Source organism: Metopolophium dirhodum, chromosome 1 (genome assembly GCF_019925205.1).
Source record: "Metopolophium dirhodum isolate CAU chromosome 1, ASM1992520v1, whole genome shotgun sequence".
Classification (NCBI taxonomy): Eukaryota; Metazoa; Arthropoda; class Insecta; order Hemiptera; family Aphididae; genus Metopolophium; species Metopolophium dirhodum.
In genome coordinates this window covers 14594513-14612817 of record NC_083560.1, presented here as the reverse complement: position 1 = coordinate 14612817, position 18305 = coordinate 14594513, and the positions used below count along the sequence as shown (strand labels likewise).

The 18305-nt window shown below is 32.2% G+C and overlaps 1 protein-coding gene across 1 annotated transcript; it reads right to left on the bottom strand.

The window, feature by feature from the left end:
* Window positions 1-652: 652 nt before the first annotated feature.
* LOC132933003 (uncharacterized) lies at window positions 653-12697 on the bottom strand. The gene is made up of 7 exons (XM_060999341.1): window positions 12636-12697; window positions 12212-12589; window positions 3819-3907; window positions 2244-2311; window positions 1980-2174; window positions 754-905; window positions 653-692 (listed from the first exon to the last, which is right to left on the bottom strand). Exons 1-7 carry the CDS (start codon window positions 12695-12697, stop codon window positions 653-655), a joined length of 984 nt encoding a protein of 327 aa, XP_060855324.1.
* Between the last annotated feature and the right edge of the window lie 5608 nt (window positions 12698-18305).

The following is an 18305-nucleotide window of genomic DNA, read 5'->3' as shown; positions in this document are numbered from 1 at the left end:
AATCAAAAAAATAAAAAAAAGCGGGTAAGTGGATTTCGCTCTGCTGTAGAGTAGGTTACAAGTGAGTCAATGTTTAATGGATTTCCATTAAAAACTGACTATTTTTTGGATCCAACAAGCAGGTTAAAAAAATGTTCTAAGTAATTACTTATTGCATAATAATATGTTTTACACTTATGTTCAAATGTATTTTAATTTAATATGTATTATTTATGATTATCATCTATATTTATTTTCTTACTTTATGTTGTCTGTATTTACTCTATATATCTGTAATCTTAGTCCTAAAAGGTGTTATTATTTATTGTAAATTTTCCTCTTTACAATAAATTATTGTTATTATTATTATTATTATAAGTCTACTTTACCAGACACACTTTTGTTCATAAAATACTTGTTTAAGTATGTTGAGTTTAAAAGTGTTTGAAAAAATTTGCAGAAACTTTCAGTCATACAATATTATTTATATTTCCAATTAGTTATTACAGTTAATAATTACTTAATTTTTGGGCTTGATTATGAAATTAATGTTTGGATGTATGTATACAAAAAAATATTTTTTTATTTTGAAACACCTTTTGGTAAAACTTGTGAATTTTTTAATATTGATGGTTCCCACTGATAAACTGTGGCTCTGGATGTATTGTGAACGTCAGTAAGGATAATACTGTGATCTTTGGGAATAACCACCTCTGTAAACAAATTTATAATATTTAACATATTATATTGGATGTGAATTTTTAAAATGTAAACCTTGATCTACACGAGGGTCTGTGACCACCATAAAATGATGACTGTGCACCAAAACTTGCCATTGAGTGATCTCGGAACGCAGCTCTATACCTGAATGGTACTGGACGATCTGTAATGCTTATCCCAGGTTTATTCGTTCTTTTTGGGTAAACCTATAAAAAAGCCCAAACATTTATAAATATCTTGTTGAATTTGGTACTATGTCAAGTGTTTGAAAGTCATGTGTCGTAAATTTAAGTCTCATAAAAATTATGTGTTATAAAATTAATTTAAAAATAATTACTTTTGTACATTGTGAAAATATATTATTAGTCAGTATATTCCAGTATGTAAACAATTTAGAATGTCTTGGCGCTCTCGCCACCATAGCACAGACGATACAGATGAAATTAAAAATAATATTTATGTTATTGACACAAAAGGCAGGGCTTGAAACCGATTTTGACTAATGGACATTATCATGGGCCAGATTCATATTATTTACAAACTAAAAAAGTTATAAAAGGCATCAAACGATATGCCGATGAAACTAATAATACATAATTAATTCATAAATAATCGATAATATCAACATTTGTTTCTACTTCATCACTATTTTCTAAGAACTCTATTAAATGTTTATTTAAGCGACGGAGAGTGGGTAAGGTATGTAAAGAGCCAAAATCAATTTTTGAAATTAAAACAAATTGGTAAAATGGAAATAATAGAGTACTGAAAACTACATATTTCCCTTCTCATATGATGTCCTTGTCGTCAAGAACATTAATTGGAACTTCAAAAACTTCAAAATTTGCAGGGGGCTTGCATAATAAAGTCATAGGCTTCTTATATATCACACTAGTACCTTTTGTAGTTTTATCGTTAATTATCTTAAATTATTTTATTTAAAGTCTACATACATATTTTATCCGTGGATTACAAAAATAGCAGAAGGAAACAGAAGTTAACCTAGAACACCTATCCAAAGAAATTAATGACCATAATTTCCAATCGACTACAAAATATATGTAACAGATTATAACAGAACCTTAACTTATAATTTATAAAATTTAATTATATTTTTTATATAAATTTTTTTTTTTAATAGCACAATTTTTATGAAAAATAACTTTTATAATATATGATTTTTTATGACATTTAATTTTATGATATCTGGCCTTATGACCCCATGACTGTCTAACTTGTCCTAGATTTTGTTTAATTTAATTGCTTATTTATTATCTTACTTTAATATGACGACCTCTGAATACAGATATATTCATCGTCACGGCTATCGCTACAGAATACATGTCAGCAAATTCAATAAATGCAAATCCTTTTGGACGACCATTAAATTTGTTATACACCATAGTAACCTTATATATTGGGCCAAAATCACGAAAATGATTCTCCAATTCTTCTGCTGATCCTGCATAGTCGACCTACAATTTTAAAACAAACACATTTAGGTGTAAAATATTCAATAACTGTATCATCAATGATATACTTACATTACCAACGTAGATAGATCTACTATCAGTTTCGGTCTCTTCATTGTAAGATAAATTATAAGCAGCTACTAAAAGAAAATATTAATCTTTAAATACAAAATAATAAATAAAGGAATATCATATTTTTATTACTTTATTCTTAATATTTAACTTAAATGGTTTTAATATCTGATGTATAAATAATCATCACTTCTCTATGCAAAATAATAAATACTTTGAAAATTGTACTGAGGATGTATGTACACGTATTGTTGAAACTGATCAGAAAGTTAATTTTCATCAAAGTCTAAGGTACTAGAAGAATGTTAAATTATATATTTTCCTGGATACTTGGTATAACATTGCATTGACCATTTTAAATGTACAGTTTGTAAGTCAACAAAACAGAAGAAGTAACAGAAGAATTTGAGAAACCTAATCAAATTTAATTATGCACTAAACGTTTGTACATAATGATTTTTTTGACAGCAATGGTTTAAAAAGACCGTTATTTTTTATAATTAATATTATAAAAATATAGGTAATATATTTTATAAAATAGGTTTGCCAGTTTTTAGTCTATGTTTTGTATCATATAAACTGAAAGTAGACAACAAAATGATAAAAATAATGGTTTAAGAGTTTGAGAAAAAAACATACAGGGAACAATAATTGTAATTATTACAATCTGAAGAACACATTATTTATTATTATAATTAACTATTATTGAAATTCGAAAAATGTGTCTAAAAGCCTTGTAAATTTATGAAACAAAACTCTAAATTATTGAGAATACTTCAGTTAGGTATTTTGTCATAACAATTGGTACACTTAATTAATATATTTTTTATTTCAGCATAATATTATGTGGGTACTTCAATATTTTTTTGGTTTATTTTTACTTATTATCAATAATGCCATTGTAGTATTTAAATTAACATAATAAATAATATATTTTATATCATATTTATTATTATTTATATCCTTAAATTATTCATACAATCAGCAGTAATCTATTATAACTAATAAAATTAAAATGTTATAATCATATTCTGTTTTATCTATTAATACATTTTTTATGCTTTGTATACAGGTACTTAATAATATAATAAATCTATAAATCACATGAAAATATTTGTCTAATATGTCTAAATAAAATAAAATGTAATGTAATAATATAGAAAACTAACAAGAAAATTATCTAATAACAATAGTAATAAGTTCCACCATACACTTTACCATTACCAACTGAAGCGGTCATTTGTAACTTGACTGAGAGAATTTTTAACAACTGGCAACGTGCGGCCAGCAACGATTAAATATAATATTATTTTATTTCATAGTAATTGTCAAAATTTCTTATCGGAAAAGTTTCTTACATAGTGTATTTTGTATTGCAGTAAGGTTAGGTTAGGCTATCTATACTATTCATCAATGATTTATTACACCTAAACATTTATATTTATAAATTCTTGTGCAGATTTATTAAGTGTTAATAAACTACGGTATTATTTGTAAATACATGTGGAGATCTGCTCAGTTTTGTATCTCAAAATTAAAAAGCAAAACAGCTAGATATTAAATCAAAAGACATACTATCTTCATTACTTTGTGTGTTATTTTCGGATGTTAAATCAATACAGCCTCTTGACAATTGGTCTTCTAAGTCCGCCATTGTTGATTGACTAAAAAAAAATAAAAAGGAACATTGAACAGGTATTTGTGAAAGGTTAAAATTAGAATCAAGTAAATTGTTGATAATATTAATAAAACACAATAAGTATTTGTTGAATAGAAAAAACCAACTACCTAAAATTATTAAATATTCAAGCCACAGCAACCCTTCCCCCCCAGAAGAAAACATAAGTTTTCTCTTCTAAATGTGTATGAATATCCCCGTAAACCACATAAAATCGGGGGATGTGAGCCTTGCTAAAGGATTACTTTTCTTTGAAATCACTTAAATTACAAAAAAGAGCAAATGAAAATAAATTGAAGAATGAAACGTTGGAGAACTTGCCAATTGGATTTAATAAGTGACATTTTCAAAGCAAGGAAAGTAAAAAATATCAAACAAAGAAGATACAGTGAAAACTGATCAAATCTAGCTTCTAGTTGTTATTTATTTCATAATTGTTTACAATACATACTTATTTCACAGTTATTTAGGATGTCAACTGCCAAAAAAAAATGAGTTTTATAAAAATAAAGGATTTGTTTTGCTGAAGCAGACTTTTGACAAAACAGATCACGAATACAAAAAGCGTATGGAACGGTAACGGTTACGATCGGTTTGCGCGGAGTCGGTAGGACAAGAGAACGAGCTGCGATTGTCGCAGCCGTAACGTGTTGGTTGCGCGATAACCCGGTTGAACGTAGGGGGGGGACGCGGTTGATTACCGCAAGGAACATAAATAAAAATCACAGCTGATCGCCCGGGGACGACCCTTGGTAACCCAAACAAGAACGCGACATGACGTGTTCCCGTTGGGGAAGTGATGATACCGCGCCGTATCACCACATCGTGCAGTAACCGCGGTATAAGCGCGCTAGCCGTCGTCAGGTGTGCGCCCACTCTCCCACGATAATTGTTTACACGCGACGATCACCGCTGGCCACCACGGCTCCACGACGTAACGTCCGACCGGCGGGCTCACCCTCCTCTGATTTTTCCGAGCAAACGTCGTCAAACACACATCGATGCTACCAGTGTTACCACCTCTGTATTGTAACGACGCGCGAAAACCACGTTTTTCTATTATGTAAAGCGCTGACGCTTATTCAAAACATCGCTATTATATCCATGTTGTACATTTTTTTATATTTTGTTGTAATCGTAGATTTATACATCGACGTGATCACGGTCTCTCCGGTTGGACCCAAACCGTTCAGAAGCGTATGGGTTCCAACGACGATAACCTACGACCATCGACGACCTGTTGAGGCTTGAGGGGAGTAATTTTTTGGCGACGCACATAAAGCACCACTAACGCTACACTCGCATGTGTTGTCTCCATCTTACAATTGTACAACATAGCAAAAACTTTTTAGCTCGGGATAGAACTACTCAATCTGATTTGGAGATAGTGATGTCATCGGAAAAATTGCATTCCCTGCTGTTTAAGCTGCTCCTTGCTTGTCTTCAACGTTTCCATTTATGTTAATTGGAAATGAAAAGTTCCTCGTTTAGTTCCTTGTGCTATTGTTCAGGTGAGATTACATTTAATTTAGTTATAATTAATTGTTTGTTAAAACAATTTTTTTACAGGATCCATATTTTCGAATGACAAGAGATGTTGCTCATAGCTTGGATTCTAAAAACCTGTTTTAATACATTCATCGTTTCTATTGTCTTTACAAGGGACTGACTCTAAAATTTCGGCTAATGATTTGAATTTGTTTATCTATTTGAGAGACGCTCCAAAGGAAATAAAAAATAAACTTAGTTGTGTTTTTTGAATTATTTCTTAATTATTAATTTTGTTATTTCTTATTTAATAGATCAACAAGTATGCATTTTCTTGAGGTCAAGAAACAGTTGAATTGCACCGACAAAATGGTGGTGATTGTAAAGTAGATATATCTTATCAGTATTTAAAACATTTTCTAGTTTTTCTAGTTTCTAAACATTTAAAAATTAATTAATTTTTTATTCTATTTTCAATTTTTCAACTTCAACTTTGTATTAAATGTATGTACACACAAACACAAACACACACACACACACACACGCACACAAAAAGCATGTTTCTTAATTTAATGGAAAACTTTAGTTAAAAATGAATTAAGTACAACCCATTTATAGAGTATAACAAATATTATTTTCCTGAGATAATTTGTAAATTTATTATTATTTATATTATAATATAATATAACACTATGAATTCAGCAATATGTAGCAACAACAAATAAATCAGTAGTAATCCCAAAATAAAAAGGGCAACAATAAATGGTGCATATTCCTATTTAAATGGCATAATGTGTTATGGCTACATTTTAGTTAAACTGTTGAGGCTGTTTCAATACACCCGCATAACATGTTTTCTCTGTCTTACACATAGACAACATAGCAAATTTGTGGTTTTATTTAATATTTAAATTAATTTATCGACTATTGAACCTTAAGCTAAAACCTTTAATTGTATTCTCGTTAGTTTCTTTTATAATATTTAAATTTTTAGAAGAGATGAGAATTTTTTATATTTTATTAATTTACGCACATCATTTTCTCAAAAATTAAAAAAATATAAAAACTAAATAACATAGTTCTCTAATCTTTAAGTTTAATATTTTGTTAATTGACTCTTACTTATATTTAAGCTAACAACACAGAAATAACTACTGAACACAAGTTTTGGTATGTTATGCAATAGTATGTTATGCAGGTAGACATAATTGTGTAGACGCTATTATGTAAACTATAAAAAATATATTTATATTGTAACTTATAAAATAACAATTGCATTACCTACATATACTACTGTAACCATATTGTCCAAAAGAGGATACATTCTAATTGTATTTTAACAATGATAAAATATTTGGTTACAATTATAAAATGCTTACTACTTTATTACTACGCTAATTAACTTTATTTTTATGCATTAATATTTAATACTAAAATAACATTAAAATACAACTTTTACTTTACGTTTGTATTTATAATATAATATTTTAACAAATAATTAAATAAAGATAGTAGTCAATATATCAATAGTGTCAACATTAAAACTAAAACAAAGGACCAATAATAAAATATTTATTTTTTATCATACAAATTAAATAGAAAATATTAATATTTTGAACTATCATGAAGACAGAAGCAAAGGGGAGACATAAATCTTTAACCCAGGCCAATCCTCTTTAAGTGAGACGTCTGGTTACTCCTAGTTAGGTAATAATTACCATAATAACATAATTATTATGTTTGATCATTAGTGCTCGGAAGTTTTAAGAGTTGCATATTTTTCTAATTTTCTATTTTCTATTCTTGATTTATAGAAGACTAGAAATTCTATACATTGAAGAACTTAAAAACAATACATTAAGAATGTATATGTTTTGTATACTTTATACTTTTATGAGTGATAAATATTTTTAAATTTTAATTTATTACCAAAATATTTTTTGCAACATTATTTAAGGCGAGAGCCGGCAACCTTATACCCATGCAGGCTATGTTTTTTTCAACTTTTTATTGAAGAGCACATTAAACATGATAATCAAGTTCAATATACATTGCATAGTACTTATTCTATAACTTATAAGTAACTATCAGCAACGATATAATTAGAAACTTGAAATACGCTCATCAATGAATTTAGTAGTCATCAGAATCAAAAGTATAATGGAAATATTATACAACTTTATTTTATCAAATTTTAAAATACATAATCTCAAGATTATAAATACCTTGAGGATCATTTCGTAGGGTGCAGTAAAAAGTTAGTTGGTCAGCGAGTTGCCGGCGTATGATTTAAGATAACAACTTCCATTTTTCTAAAAGTTTGTGCAATGTAGAAAAAAGTCAATTTTTCAAGTTTAACAAAAAAAAATGAAAATGTCTCAAGTGAATCAGTTCAACACTTGCATTAATATCATAGACTATCATAATATACTAAAATACTATTATGTAATTGTATTGTATTTTGATTAATATGTTTACATATTTGTATGCATTGATAATGATTATTAATTTTTTATCGATTTAAAAAATTTAAGAGGTAACGTGTAACTTTTGAACCCTAATAATACATTTTTATATTTATAAAAATAAACGTCATAATCTTTGTTTTACACAAAATAGATATATATTTAATAAAAGTTAAAAATTACAATAAATTTAATCAACATTAAACAAAAAAAAAAAAAAAAATTATATACATAATGAAAGAGTTACGTGAAATATTATCTTTCAGAGACATCAGAACTATATACCTAACACTTTTCGAGTCAATAGTATCGTATGGCATAATCAGATGGGGTGGTGCCTATAACAATGCCCTTCTACCACTGAAAAAATGCCGAAACACTATACCTACTCAGGGTCGTAAATAAAAAAAATTGGAAATATCAAACCGAAAAATTATTTGAAGACTTTAATGTCCTCAATATAGAACTCTTATACCTAAAAACAATCACCGTATATCTGAAAAAACATAATCAGTTGGATTCTATAAATCATGGGGTCAACACCAGATACGCAGCTAGTAAATTTTCCTTAGATTGGCACTCAAAAACTAGTTGCCGAAAAGTTTACTAATTTTTGGGAACACAAATATTTAACTCGATGCCCAACGATACGATTAATTTACCGCTACCCATTTTCAAAAAAAAAATTACCCACTGGCTCCGATATGAATATGTGTGTAAAACTTAAAATTGTATGTAACATACTAATTAACAATCGTAATATTACTGAAATTATTTATGTGATTTATTTATGAAGAACTCCTTATTTATCTCTTAAAAATGTAATATGTACCTAAAACAATAAGAATTATTTGTAATCCAAGATAACCCTGGGCCTCCATACGAGTTTTTATCAGTGAGGCCCAGTAATCTTTCGATATTAATTTAAATTAAATAAAAAAATGGCTATTGATTGAATTAGTATTTATCAAAGTTGTAATACTTACTATTGTTTGAACTCTTGTTATATTGAACCAATAATACAATTTAAACTCTATTTTTGATTATTTAGCAATAACTATAGTTTAGTTATGCTATAAAAACTTATCTTATAAATATGTAGGTACTTAAAATATTAAAAAAGTGGAAAGTGGGTGTGGGTGTCACTCTGCTGTAAAGTAGATTACAATGGGGTCACTGCATGGATGGTGTTAAATCTAAATTCATTGTATACGAAAAACGATTCTGATTGGAGACGGTCAGTCCAGGATAATATTTTATATTTTTATATTATTTTTGTATTAATGTTATTAATTCGGTAGCTGGTAAGTTAAATTAATATTATTTTTAGGTACCTATATAATAATATACTTTTAAAGTTTCAAGTACACACGAATAATATTATTAGATTATAGCACAAAACTAAAATCGTTCTTCTTCATAGAAATATCTAATTTCGTCTAAACTTGAACTTCAAATAACTATAAAAAACTGTGTTTATAATATATTCTTTAGGTTTTTTGGTAAAAGCGTGTCCTTGTCCTAAAAGTCTGGAACCTTGTTTTAAAATTTATGTTTTTAGTTATAATAATTAAATATTTTATACATTTTTAACTGCTAAATAATTTGTAAATTTTTAATTTGATAAATTTTGTTGACATTTTGTAGGTATATGTAATTTAAAAATTTTTAAACTGATATTGTTGCCATAAGTGAGGAGCCTTGAGTAGTATACATTTGTATGTTCACGGTCTTTTTTGTTTTCACTGTGGTAATTTCACAACGTTCAAGGGAGGATGTCCAACTGATTGAACACAATGATTTTACCGTGACAAAAATCACTGGGAGATTTCACACTTGTTGTCCACCTATTTGCCCCTCATACAAAAATATTTACCGTATATAACTTTACTGGGAGATTTCACACTTGTTGTCCACCTATTTGCCCTCATACAAAAATATTTACCGTATATAACTTTACAGGGAGATTTCACAGTTTTTGTCCACGAATTCTGCCCTTACACAAAATATTTACTGTATTTTAAAATTACAGGGAGTTTGTACACTCGAAATCGGTTATGCCGCTTACTCAAAAATATTTACCGTGTACATAAAAATGTTTTTATTCCCAACAAACCTTATTATAAAACTGAAATTATTATTTAAAGCACAGAACAAAAATTATGTAAGAATAGATTTTTTATTGTTGTAAATTAAGTCTTAATATATTTACACAAGTTTTCTTACTTCTATAGTAAAAGGTACATATTCTACAATACGATCATGAATTAACAAACAATAAGCTGTTACACCTGCATTCGAATCTGAAGCTTCAATTTCCAATTGGCTGAATCGTTCTGTTTTGAAGTGTCCATAACTATAATTTGTGCGTTTGCTAGAAAAGTATAAGGACTCAATATTGGGTTATGAACACTTTTTTCATAGTACGATTCTTGAAACGATGTATACATATTATAAAATAAGGTGAAATTATTTTTAGTAAAATCTAAATTCAAATTTTTGTATGGATAAGCTACCGAGTTCAGAAATACTTTAACGTTTGTTAAATTACAATGGTCATAATATTATTCTATTCCTGGATTGAAAGGTGCAACACTTACAACAAAATTAAACGAGCTTTTCTATAAAAATAAAGGTCTGGAAATTCTATGAAAAATTCATGCAATACTATTAGGTGAAAACAATCAGCTCGAAGATCTTTATCAAGACCAGATAATACCAAGTTGCTTCAAATATGCCCCAACAACTTCAGTTAACGTAGAACGTTAATATGTTCGTTCTCAGTCTTTAATAATATGTTAACCAATAAACGTCACAGATTCACAGTAGAAAAACTTGAAATGCATATGATAATATTCATTTTAATAATAAATACAATTAAAAAAAGGTGGGTAAGTGGATGTCGCTCAGCTGTACAGTAGGTTGCAAGTGGGTCATTGTTATGGATGTTGTTAAATTTGAATTTAATGATATGATATCATTATATAAGAAAAATAATTCTGAGCGAAGACGGTTAAACGGCCTATGATTTTATTTCTAAGTATATTTGGTACAATTTTTGTGAATAAAATAATTTATTTATAACTTATTTACGTGGAACCTTGTTTTAAATTTTCAATCCTTATCTATAAAAGTTGAACATTTTCTACATTTTAACTACAAAATAATTATTAAATTTTAAATTTGAGACATTTTGTCAAAATTTGAACTTTAAATGCTCATAAAAAAAATCATGCCTATGTATTTCTAATATTTTTCAACTTCTATTGTAACAATATATCAGGTGCCTTGCATTAAATTTTCACGCCTTTTTACACAACAAACAACAATTTATTGATATTTATAGAAAAAAAACTAAAAAAGGTGGGTAAGTGGATGTAAGTAGTGGATCTAAAGATTGCTCAAGGGGGAAGGCGATTTAAAAAAAAATCAATTAAATCATAATCAGTATGTGTGTAATATATCTACATAATGATTATTAGTATTATGTGAAATTATAATAGTATAGTATACAATATTTATAGAATATTTGAATTAGAAAAAAATCACGGGGCTAGTGTGTGGGCTAAGTAAACGCGTATTATAAAACTTCTAACATCATAATATTTATGTAGGTGAGTAATGGAATTTGGAAACGATAAAAACATTCCTACGGGCTACAACTATTGTAAATATGGCATATATGGGCGGTTGTGGAACCGTGGTTCCAACACAAATAATTCAACGCCTGATTAGATCAATATTAATTATATGTTTTATGTCAGGTATTAACTTTAACTAGTTGTGTAAATATTATAAAATGCTCTTCTTAAACATACGTTATGTATAATGCTCTGTTCTAATACGATTGACTAACCTCCTCCCTGTGTGTCGGCCTACGGTTCAGCCGGACGCCGGATCGCCTAGTCAGCGGATCCCTGTCAACGAGCTGTCGACCAACACACTATCCTTAAACTGTTAATATTATATTATATGTGAACACAATATAATATAATATTATTCAGGGGTTTACAACACCCCCCACACTAAATGAGACACGGGGGTTCTATGATCACCGTGTTTCATCTAATCTAAAAGAGTCTGTAACATGGAATGTTGGAGATTAGTTCAGCATAATTAAATTACAATATTTATAATAAAATGTATTTATGACAATGAGAAAGAAAAGAAAAAAAAATTAAAATATTATACTCTAATGTTTTCCTGAATACCATTCGAGTGTTCCTCTGATATTTTAGGGTTGTACATTCTTATTAAATGTTTCCTTAGTTTACTAATAAATATTATTATTGTTATTCCAAAAACAAAAAAAAATTACATAAATAAATATTACATACAATTCTATTTTTAGGATGAACAATGAATTTGGTAGTACATCTATAAGTTTACTTAATTCTACTGCTTTGCTGGCAAGAATATTTAAATTTTTTATGCACATCGTGCTTGTGAGGTTCTGAGGTACTATTCCCATACGGTTTTCTGTAATTTCAGGTTGAGTTATGTTTCTAACATTGTTTGATATAATATCTAATTTAACATTTCTATTGAATTTACTCTCTGCTATAAACATGGAGTTATCGATGTTTATTTTACAAGATTTAGAAATTGTTATTCTACCCACAGTTGTGATTTCTATTTGGAGTTTTTCAAGTGAATCTGAACATGTGATAGGACCTGGTGTACTACGTTGAGTATAGTATAACCAATGGCTGGATCTATTTACAATTACAAATTTAATTCGTAATTAATATAGCCGTATACGAGTGAACATTGGTTGTGAATGTGGTTGATGTTCTGAAAGTGGAATGTAATCGTCTCAACATTTCAACTGTTGGCTCTCAAATCGAATAATCTTATGACAGAATGGCAAACCAGATACGACACGACTGAAAAAGGAAAATGGACTAAGTTCATGATACCCTCGGTTCGGGATAGACTCAATCTCCCACTGGTCCTTGACCATAATATCGTCCAGTTCCTCAAGGGCCACGGCGACTTCAGGGGCAAGCTCCGTGGTTTCAAGCTATCCAATGACCCGATCTGCGCCTGCGACAGAAAGCCAGAGACGGTCAGACACGTCTTGTGGTTCTGCCCAAGGACGAGGCGCGCCAGGGCCAGTCTTAAGGACGTCTTCGAAGAAGAAGGCATACCTTGGCCACCAGGAGACGGAACGTTCCTCTCGACGAAGAGGACATACGAAACATTAACTGTATTTGCTAAAGAAGCCCTCACCAACCGCACTGACTAAATAAATAAAATTATCCTTTTATTCAAATTTTTCCCAAAAAGTTGTACAATAAGCATGGATAAACCGTCAGTGTTCCTTGTCCGTAATTAGTTCCACCAACTATGCTGTAGAAGGCAGAAAAATGGGATGACGTGCCTCATATTGCTTGTTTGAATTTTGTAGCCGACTTCCAACCCTCAATACATTATAGTCGTCGATGAATGGAACTTATGATTGTAATTTGCTGTTATTTAAACATTTCAAATGTTCAACTGGGCAATTTCAGTTGCAAACGCTTGAGCTTGAATAATTTTTACCCAGTACATCAACCCTCGTTTTACTTCCTCGACATTCAAATGTCCAGTCAGGCGGTATTTCTTTCGAGTAACTGCTCGGAATAGATACGCTGTCATCCGTTACAACCGTTCTAGTTTCGAAAATGTATTAATGATATCCTGAAATTCCTTTTGACTCTTGGTGTGGAAGTGTAATACCTTAACTGTCTTACGCTGTTTACAGGTTCCTCTTCATTGTTAAATAACTTTTGTTTTGTCCATTCGGTTTCTGGTTGTATCATCCCTGGAAGTCCACTCCATCACTGAGTACAATTAGTGATATTATCTGCGACGCCTAATCCACGAGAAATGAAATCCACCGGATTATCCATCCCATAAATGTGCCACCAATCATGTTTGTTTGTTAGTTCCCGGATTTCTTCAATACGATTTGCCACGAAAATTTTCCAAGTATCTGTAACACCTTCATTTCGAATCCAACTTAATACAATAGATGAGTCTGACTACATTAGAATCCGATCAAATTTAAGAATATCATTTAACGATTGGACTACAACCGTCATCAACTTGCTACCCAACAGTGCTGCACATAATTCTAGGCGAGGCATTATCACTGTCTTTAATGTGCTGAACAGCGCCCCCGGCGCGGATGGCATAACTGCGGGCATACTCCGAAAGGCATGGCCAGCCATCAGGGACCCTGTATCCAAACTTTATGGATATACTTAACAAGATTTATTCGGATTTTAATAAATTGTAAACTGATGTGATAATGATAATTATTTAATAATATTTATTTATTTTCAACTATAGTTTTACAGTTTATTAAAAGTACCTTTACAATCTAACTAACATTCATCTGCATAAAAAATAATGTATTAAATATTTCAGGCTTTCAGATTAAGCTTTAGTATTCCTACTTTAACCATTGCATTGTTTACCTGGTACACGGATACATGTTTTGTTGAATAGAGTAACAGAATTATCAACATAATCGCCATTGCTGATGACAATGCTGAAAACATTATGGCTGCATCTATTAACAATTACAAATTTAATTCGTAATTAATATAGCCGTATACGAGTGAACATGGGTTGTGAATGTGGTTGATGTTCTGAAAGTGGAATGGAATCGTCTCAACGTTTCAAGTGTTCTACCAATATTTTGGGCATTACGAGTACTATAACAGTTTCTATACCTGATAACTGATATGGATATACAAATTGAAACTTTGGTTAGAGTTGTGAAAAATGTGTTGATTAAAGGATACGACACATTTACGGCCGTTTTAGGAATGACACGTTTTGTATCATATTTTTGTCATTATATAGGGGCATTCATCCAATGAGTAAGATGCAGGACATGTAGTTCAATTTTCAGATGTTTTAACATAATATTTATTTAGGTACTGTTAACGGATGTTGTGGATGACAAAAGCATTGGAACAATTCCTGCAGTATTCTTTTATATACTAGCTTTGCAGAGTGGACTAACATGTTTAGATCCAGAAAAGCGCTTTATAAGACTCTATCGTAATGTTTGTTTACTATGTGCTGTCCTACTGCATTATATCCACTATGTGGTTAATCCATTATTAATAATGTCTTTGTGTGCTTCTTCACTCAATAGGTAATATATTAATCACTAGCAAAAGTTTTTTAAAATTAATTTGATTTAATTGTTTTGACATATAAGAGCTCTTCAAGTATGTGGATTTATCATAGTGTATCCAATCACTATGTTCACTTCCTTGTTGTCTCACCATTCAGTTATTTTATGGCTACTGGCAGTTTCTTTTTTTAATATTGAAACCATTATAAAAGTGTTGGTATCACTAGCTGTCTGTTCATTGTTCTTAATTGATGCTTATTGCACAACTTTTTGGGAAAAATTACATGATTATGTGTACAATATCAAATTATTTGGCAATACGGTAATTTTAGAAATCCTTAACATTTATTTTATAATATAATACCAACTTTGAGATTCGCTTCAGTCTGAGTCCATTTGTGGCGTACTTGTAATGACTGAAGATACTCCGTCCGCCATCTTTTCCAAAATCCTTGTATCAGTTGCTGTACCATGTGCCAACGAAGGCTCGGAGCTTTTATATCGAGGTAATTGGTCTCCGGTAATGCGGTTAAAGGTTTTCCTTTAATTAAGTGACCCGGGGTCAGTGCTTTCTTGTCACCATCGTGTGTTGATGCGGGAGTTAAAATCCTTGAGTTTAATACTGTTTCCATCTGTGATAGCAAAGTTTTGGCTTCCCGGTCTTTTAATATAGACTCTCCTAAACTTCTTCGTAAATGATGGTATTTCATAGGTTTTACTCCTGCTCGCCATAGTCCACCCACATGTGGGGAATGCGGTGGAATGAATGACCGATCAATTCCAGCTTGAATTGTGTATGCATTAATATTTTGTTTGAATTCCCTTGATCCGAAAAAGTTCTTATGTTGTGCCGATGCTCCAACGGAATTTCGCTCATTATCAGAATGTATATGTAATGGACACCCGCGTCTTTCGATGAATATCCGTAACGCAGTGTGAAATGATTCAGTGCTTTTGTCGTAAAACATACAAATAAGGCGACGTACGATTTATATATATATATATATGTTTTGATATGCGTGAATCGAAGTGCACTTGAAAAGGACCAGCATAATCGACTCTACACACAAGAAATATTGAAGATGAATTAGCTCAATTAACAGGAAGGGAGCCCATTAGCTGCTCGGAAGCTTGTACTTTCCATCTATAGCATGGGATACATTTAAAAATTATCTTTTGAATAACACTGCGAAAGCCCGGAATCTTATATTTTCTTTGCAAACTAGCTACTTTTTGCTGTGGTCTGGCATGGAAAAACCGTCAGTGTTCCCTGTCCGTAATTAGTTCCACCAACTATGCTGTAGAAGGCAGAAAAATGGGATGACGTGCCTCATATTGCTTGTTTGAATTTTGTAGCCGACTTCCAACCCTCAATACATTATAGTCGTCGATGAATGGAACTTATGATTGTAATTTGCTGTTATTTAAACATTTCAAATGTTCAACTGGGCAATTTCAGTTGCAAACGCTTGAGCTTGAATAATTTTTACCCAGTACATCAACCCTCGTTTTACTTCCTCGACATTCAAATGTCCAGTCAGGCGGTATTTCTTTCGAGTAACTGCTCGGAATAGATACGCTGTCATCCGTTACAACCGTTCTAGTTTCGAAAATGTATTAATGATATCCTGAAATTCCTTTTGACTCTTGGTGTGGAAGTGTAATACCTTAACTGTCTTACGCTGTTTACAGGTTCCTCTTCATTGTTAAATAACTTTTGTTTTGTCCATTCGGTTTCTGGTTGTATCATCCCTGGAAGTCCACTCCATCACTGAGTACAATTAGTGATATTATCTGCGACGCCTAATCCACGAGAAATGAAATCCACCGGATTATCCATCCCATAAATGTGCCACCAATCATGTTTGTTTGTTAGTTCCCGGATTTCTTCAATACGATTTGCCACGAAAATTTTCCAAGTATCTGTAACACCTTCATTTCGAATCCAACTTAATACAATAGATGAGTCTGACTACATTAGAATCCGATCAAATTTAAGAATATCATTTAACGATTGGACTACAACCGTCATCAACTTGCTACCCAACAGTGCTGCACATAATTCTAGGCGAGGCATTATCACTGTCTTTAATGTGCTGAACAGCGCCCCCGGCGCGGATGGCATAACTGCGGGCATACTCCGAAAGGCATGGCCAGCCATCAGGGACCCTGTATCCAAACTTTATGGTTGGTGCCTACAGGACGGCGTGTTCCCTGACTCGTGGAAAGCCGCCAGATTGATTATAATCCCAAAACCAGGGGATAAGGACCCGAGTCAGGTCAAATCATACAGACCCATCAGCCTCCCACCGTCACTTGGCAAAGCACTCGAGTCCCTGATTATTAAAAATATAACCGATGAGACTGACCTCGACTCGCACGATGAGCAACATGGGTTCACCACTGGTAAATCGACAATCAGCGCCTTAGAGAGCGTCTACCAGTGGGTCGATTCATCCAAAGCACGGTACATATTCGGCACCTTCCTTGACATCTCGGGGGCCTTTGACAACGTCAAATGGTCACCGCTGCTGTTAAGGCTGGTCGAAATGGGCGCGTCGCTAGGGACTTCGAGAATCGTGTGCTCATATCTTGAACACAGATGAGCTGACTTCGAAATGGAAGGAGTACACTACCGCCCCGCCGATTGGAACGCGGCTGCCCACAGGGGTCACAGCTTGGTCCGACGTTGTGGAAGGTCGCCATGACGCCGATCTACGCTCACTTCCTCCAATCGAAGACCTCGAAAGTCACGATGACATACTCATAATGGTCGGCGCAGCGAGACCTCCGCTAGCGTTCAAACGAACAGAAGGCCACCTCGACGACTTAAAGGCGTGGGCTGCCTGCTTTTGACTTGAGTTCTCAGCCGAGAAAAATCTGTTCCTATCGCTAAAGGGTGGCCTCAAGCCTGGTTACTCGGTGGGCTTCGGCTCAGCAGATTTAGCCCCGAGAATCGCTTCGGCGTCAACGGCGAAATACATTGATCCCCGAAAGAGCTATTGGGATCACGTGGTGGCCATCAGCTCCAAATCTGCCAGCCTCTATAGGAGACTCAGGAACCTTTACTCCGCCAATTGGAGAATGAAAAACACGGCAGCCAGAATGATTTACAGAGGCGTGTTCCTGCCCAGGGTAACTTACGCCTCAGAAATTTGGCCGAACGGAGCCAAACTCGAGAAGAATCGAAAGAAACACCTCAGCGCTCAGAGGGCACCGCTACTGGCCATAAAGGGGGCCTACAAAACGTCATCCACGAACTGTCCGGCAGTAGTAGCCAGAACAGTTCCACTCGA

Bases quoted from the DNA above. Each gene is read 5' to 3' on its own strand.
- LOC132933003 (XM_060999341.1), bottom strand. From the start codon at position 12,697: ATGTTGAGACGATTACATTCCACTTTCAGAACATCAACCACATTCACA. The intron at 2,312-3,818 runs GTATGTCTTTTG...ATTTTCTTTTAG, and splicing joins CACACAAAGTAATGAAGATA to TAGCTGCTTATAATTTATCT. The intron at 2,175-2,243 runs GTAAGTATATCA...TTAAAATTGTAG, and splicing joins GATCTATCTACGTTGGTAAT to GTCGACTATGCAGGATCAGC.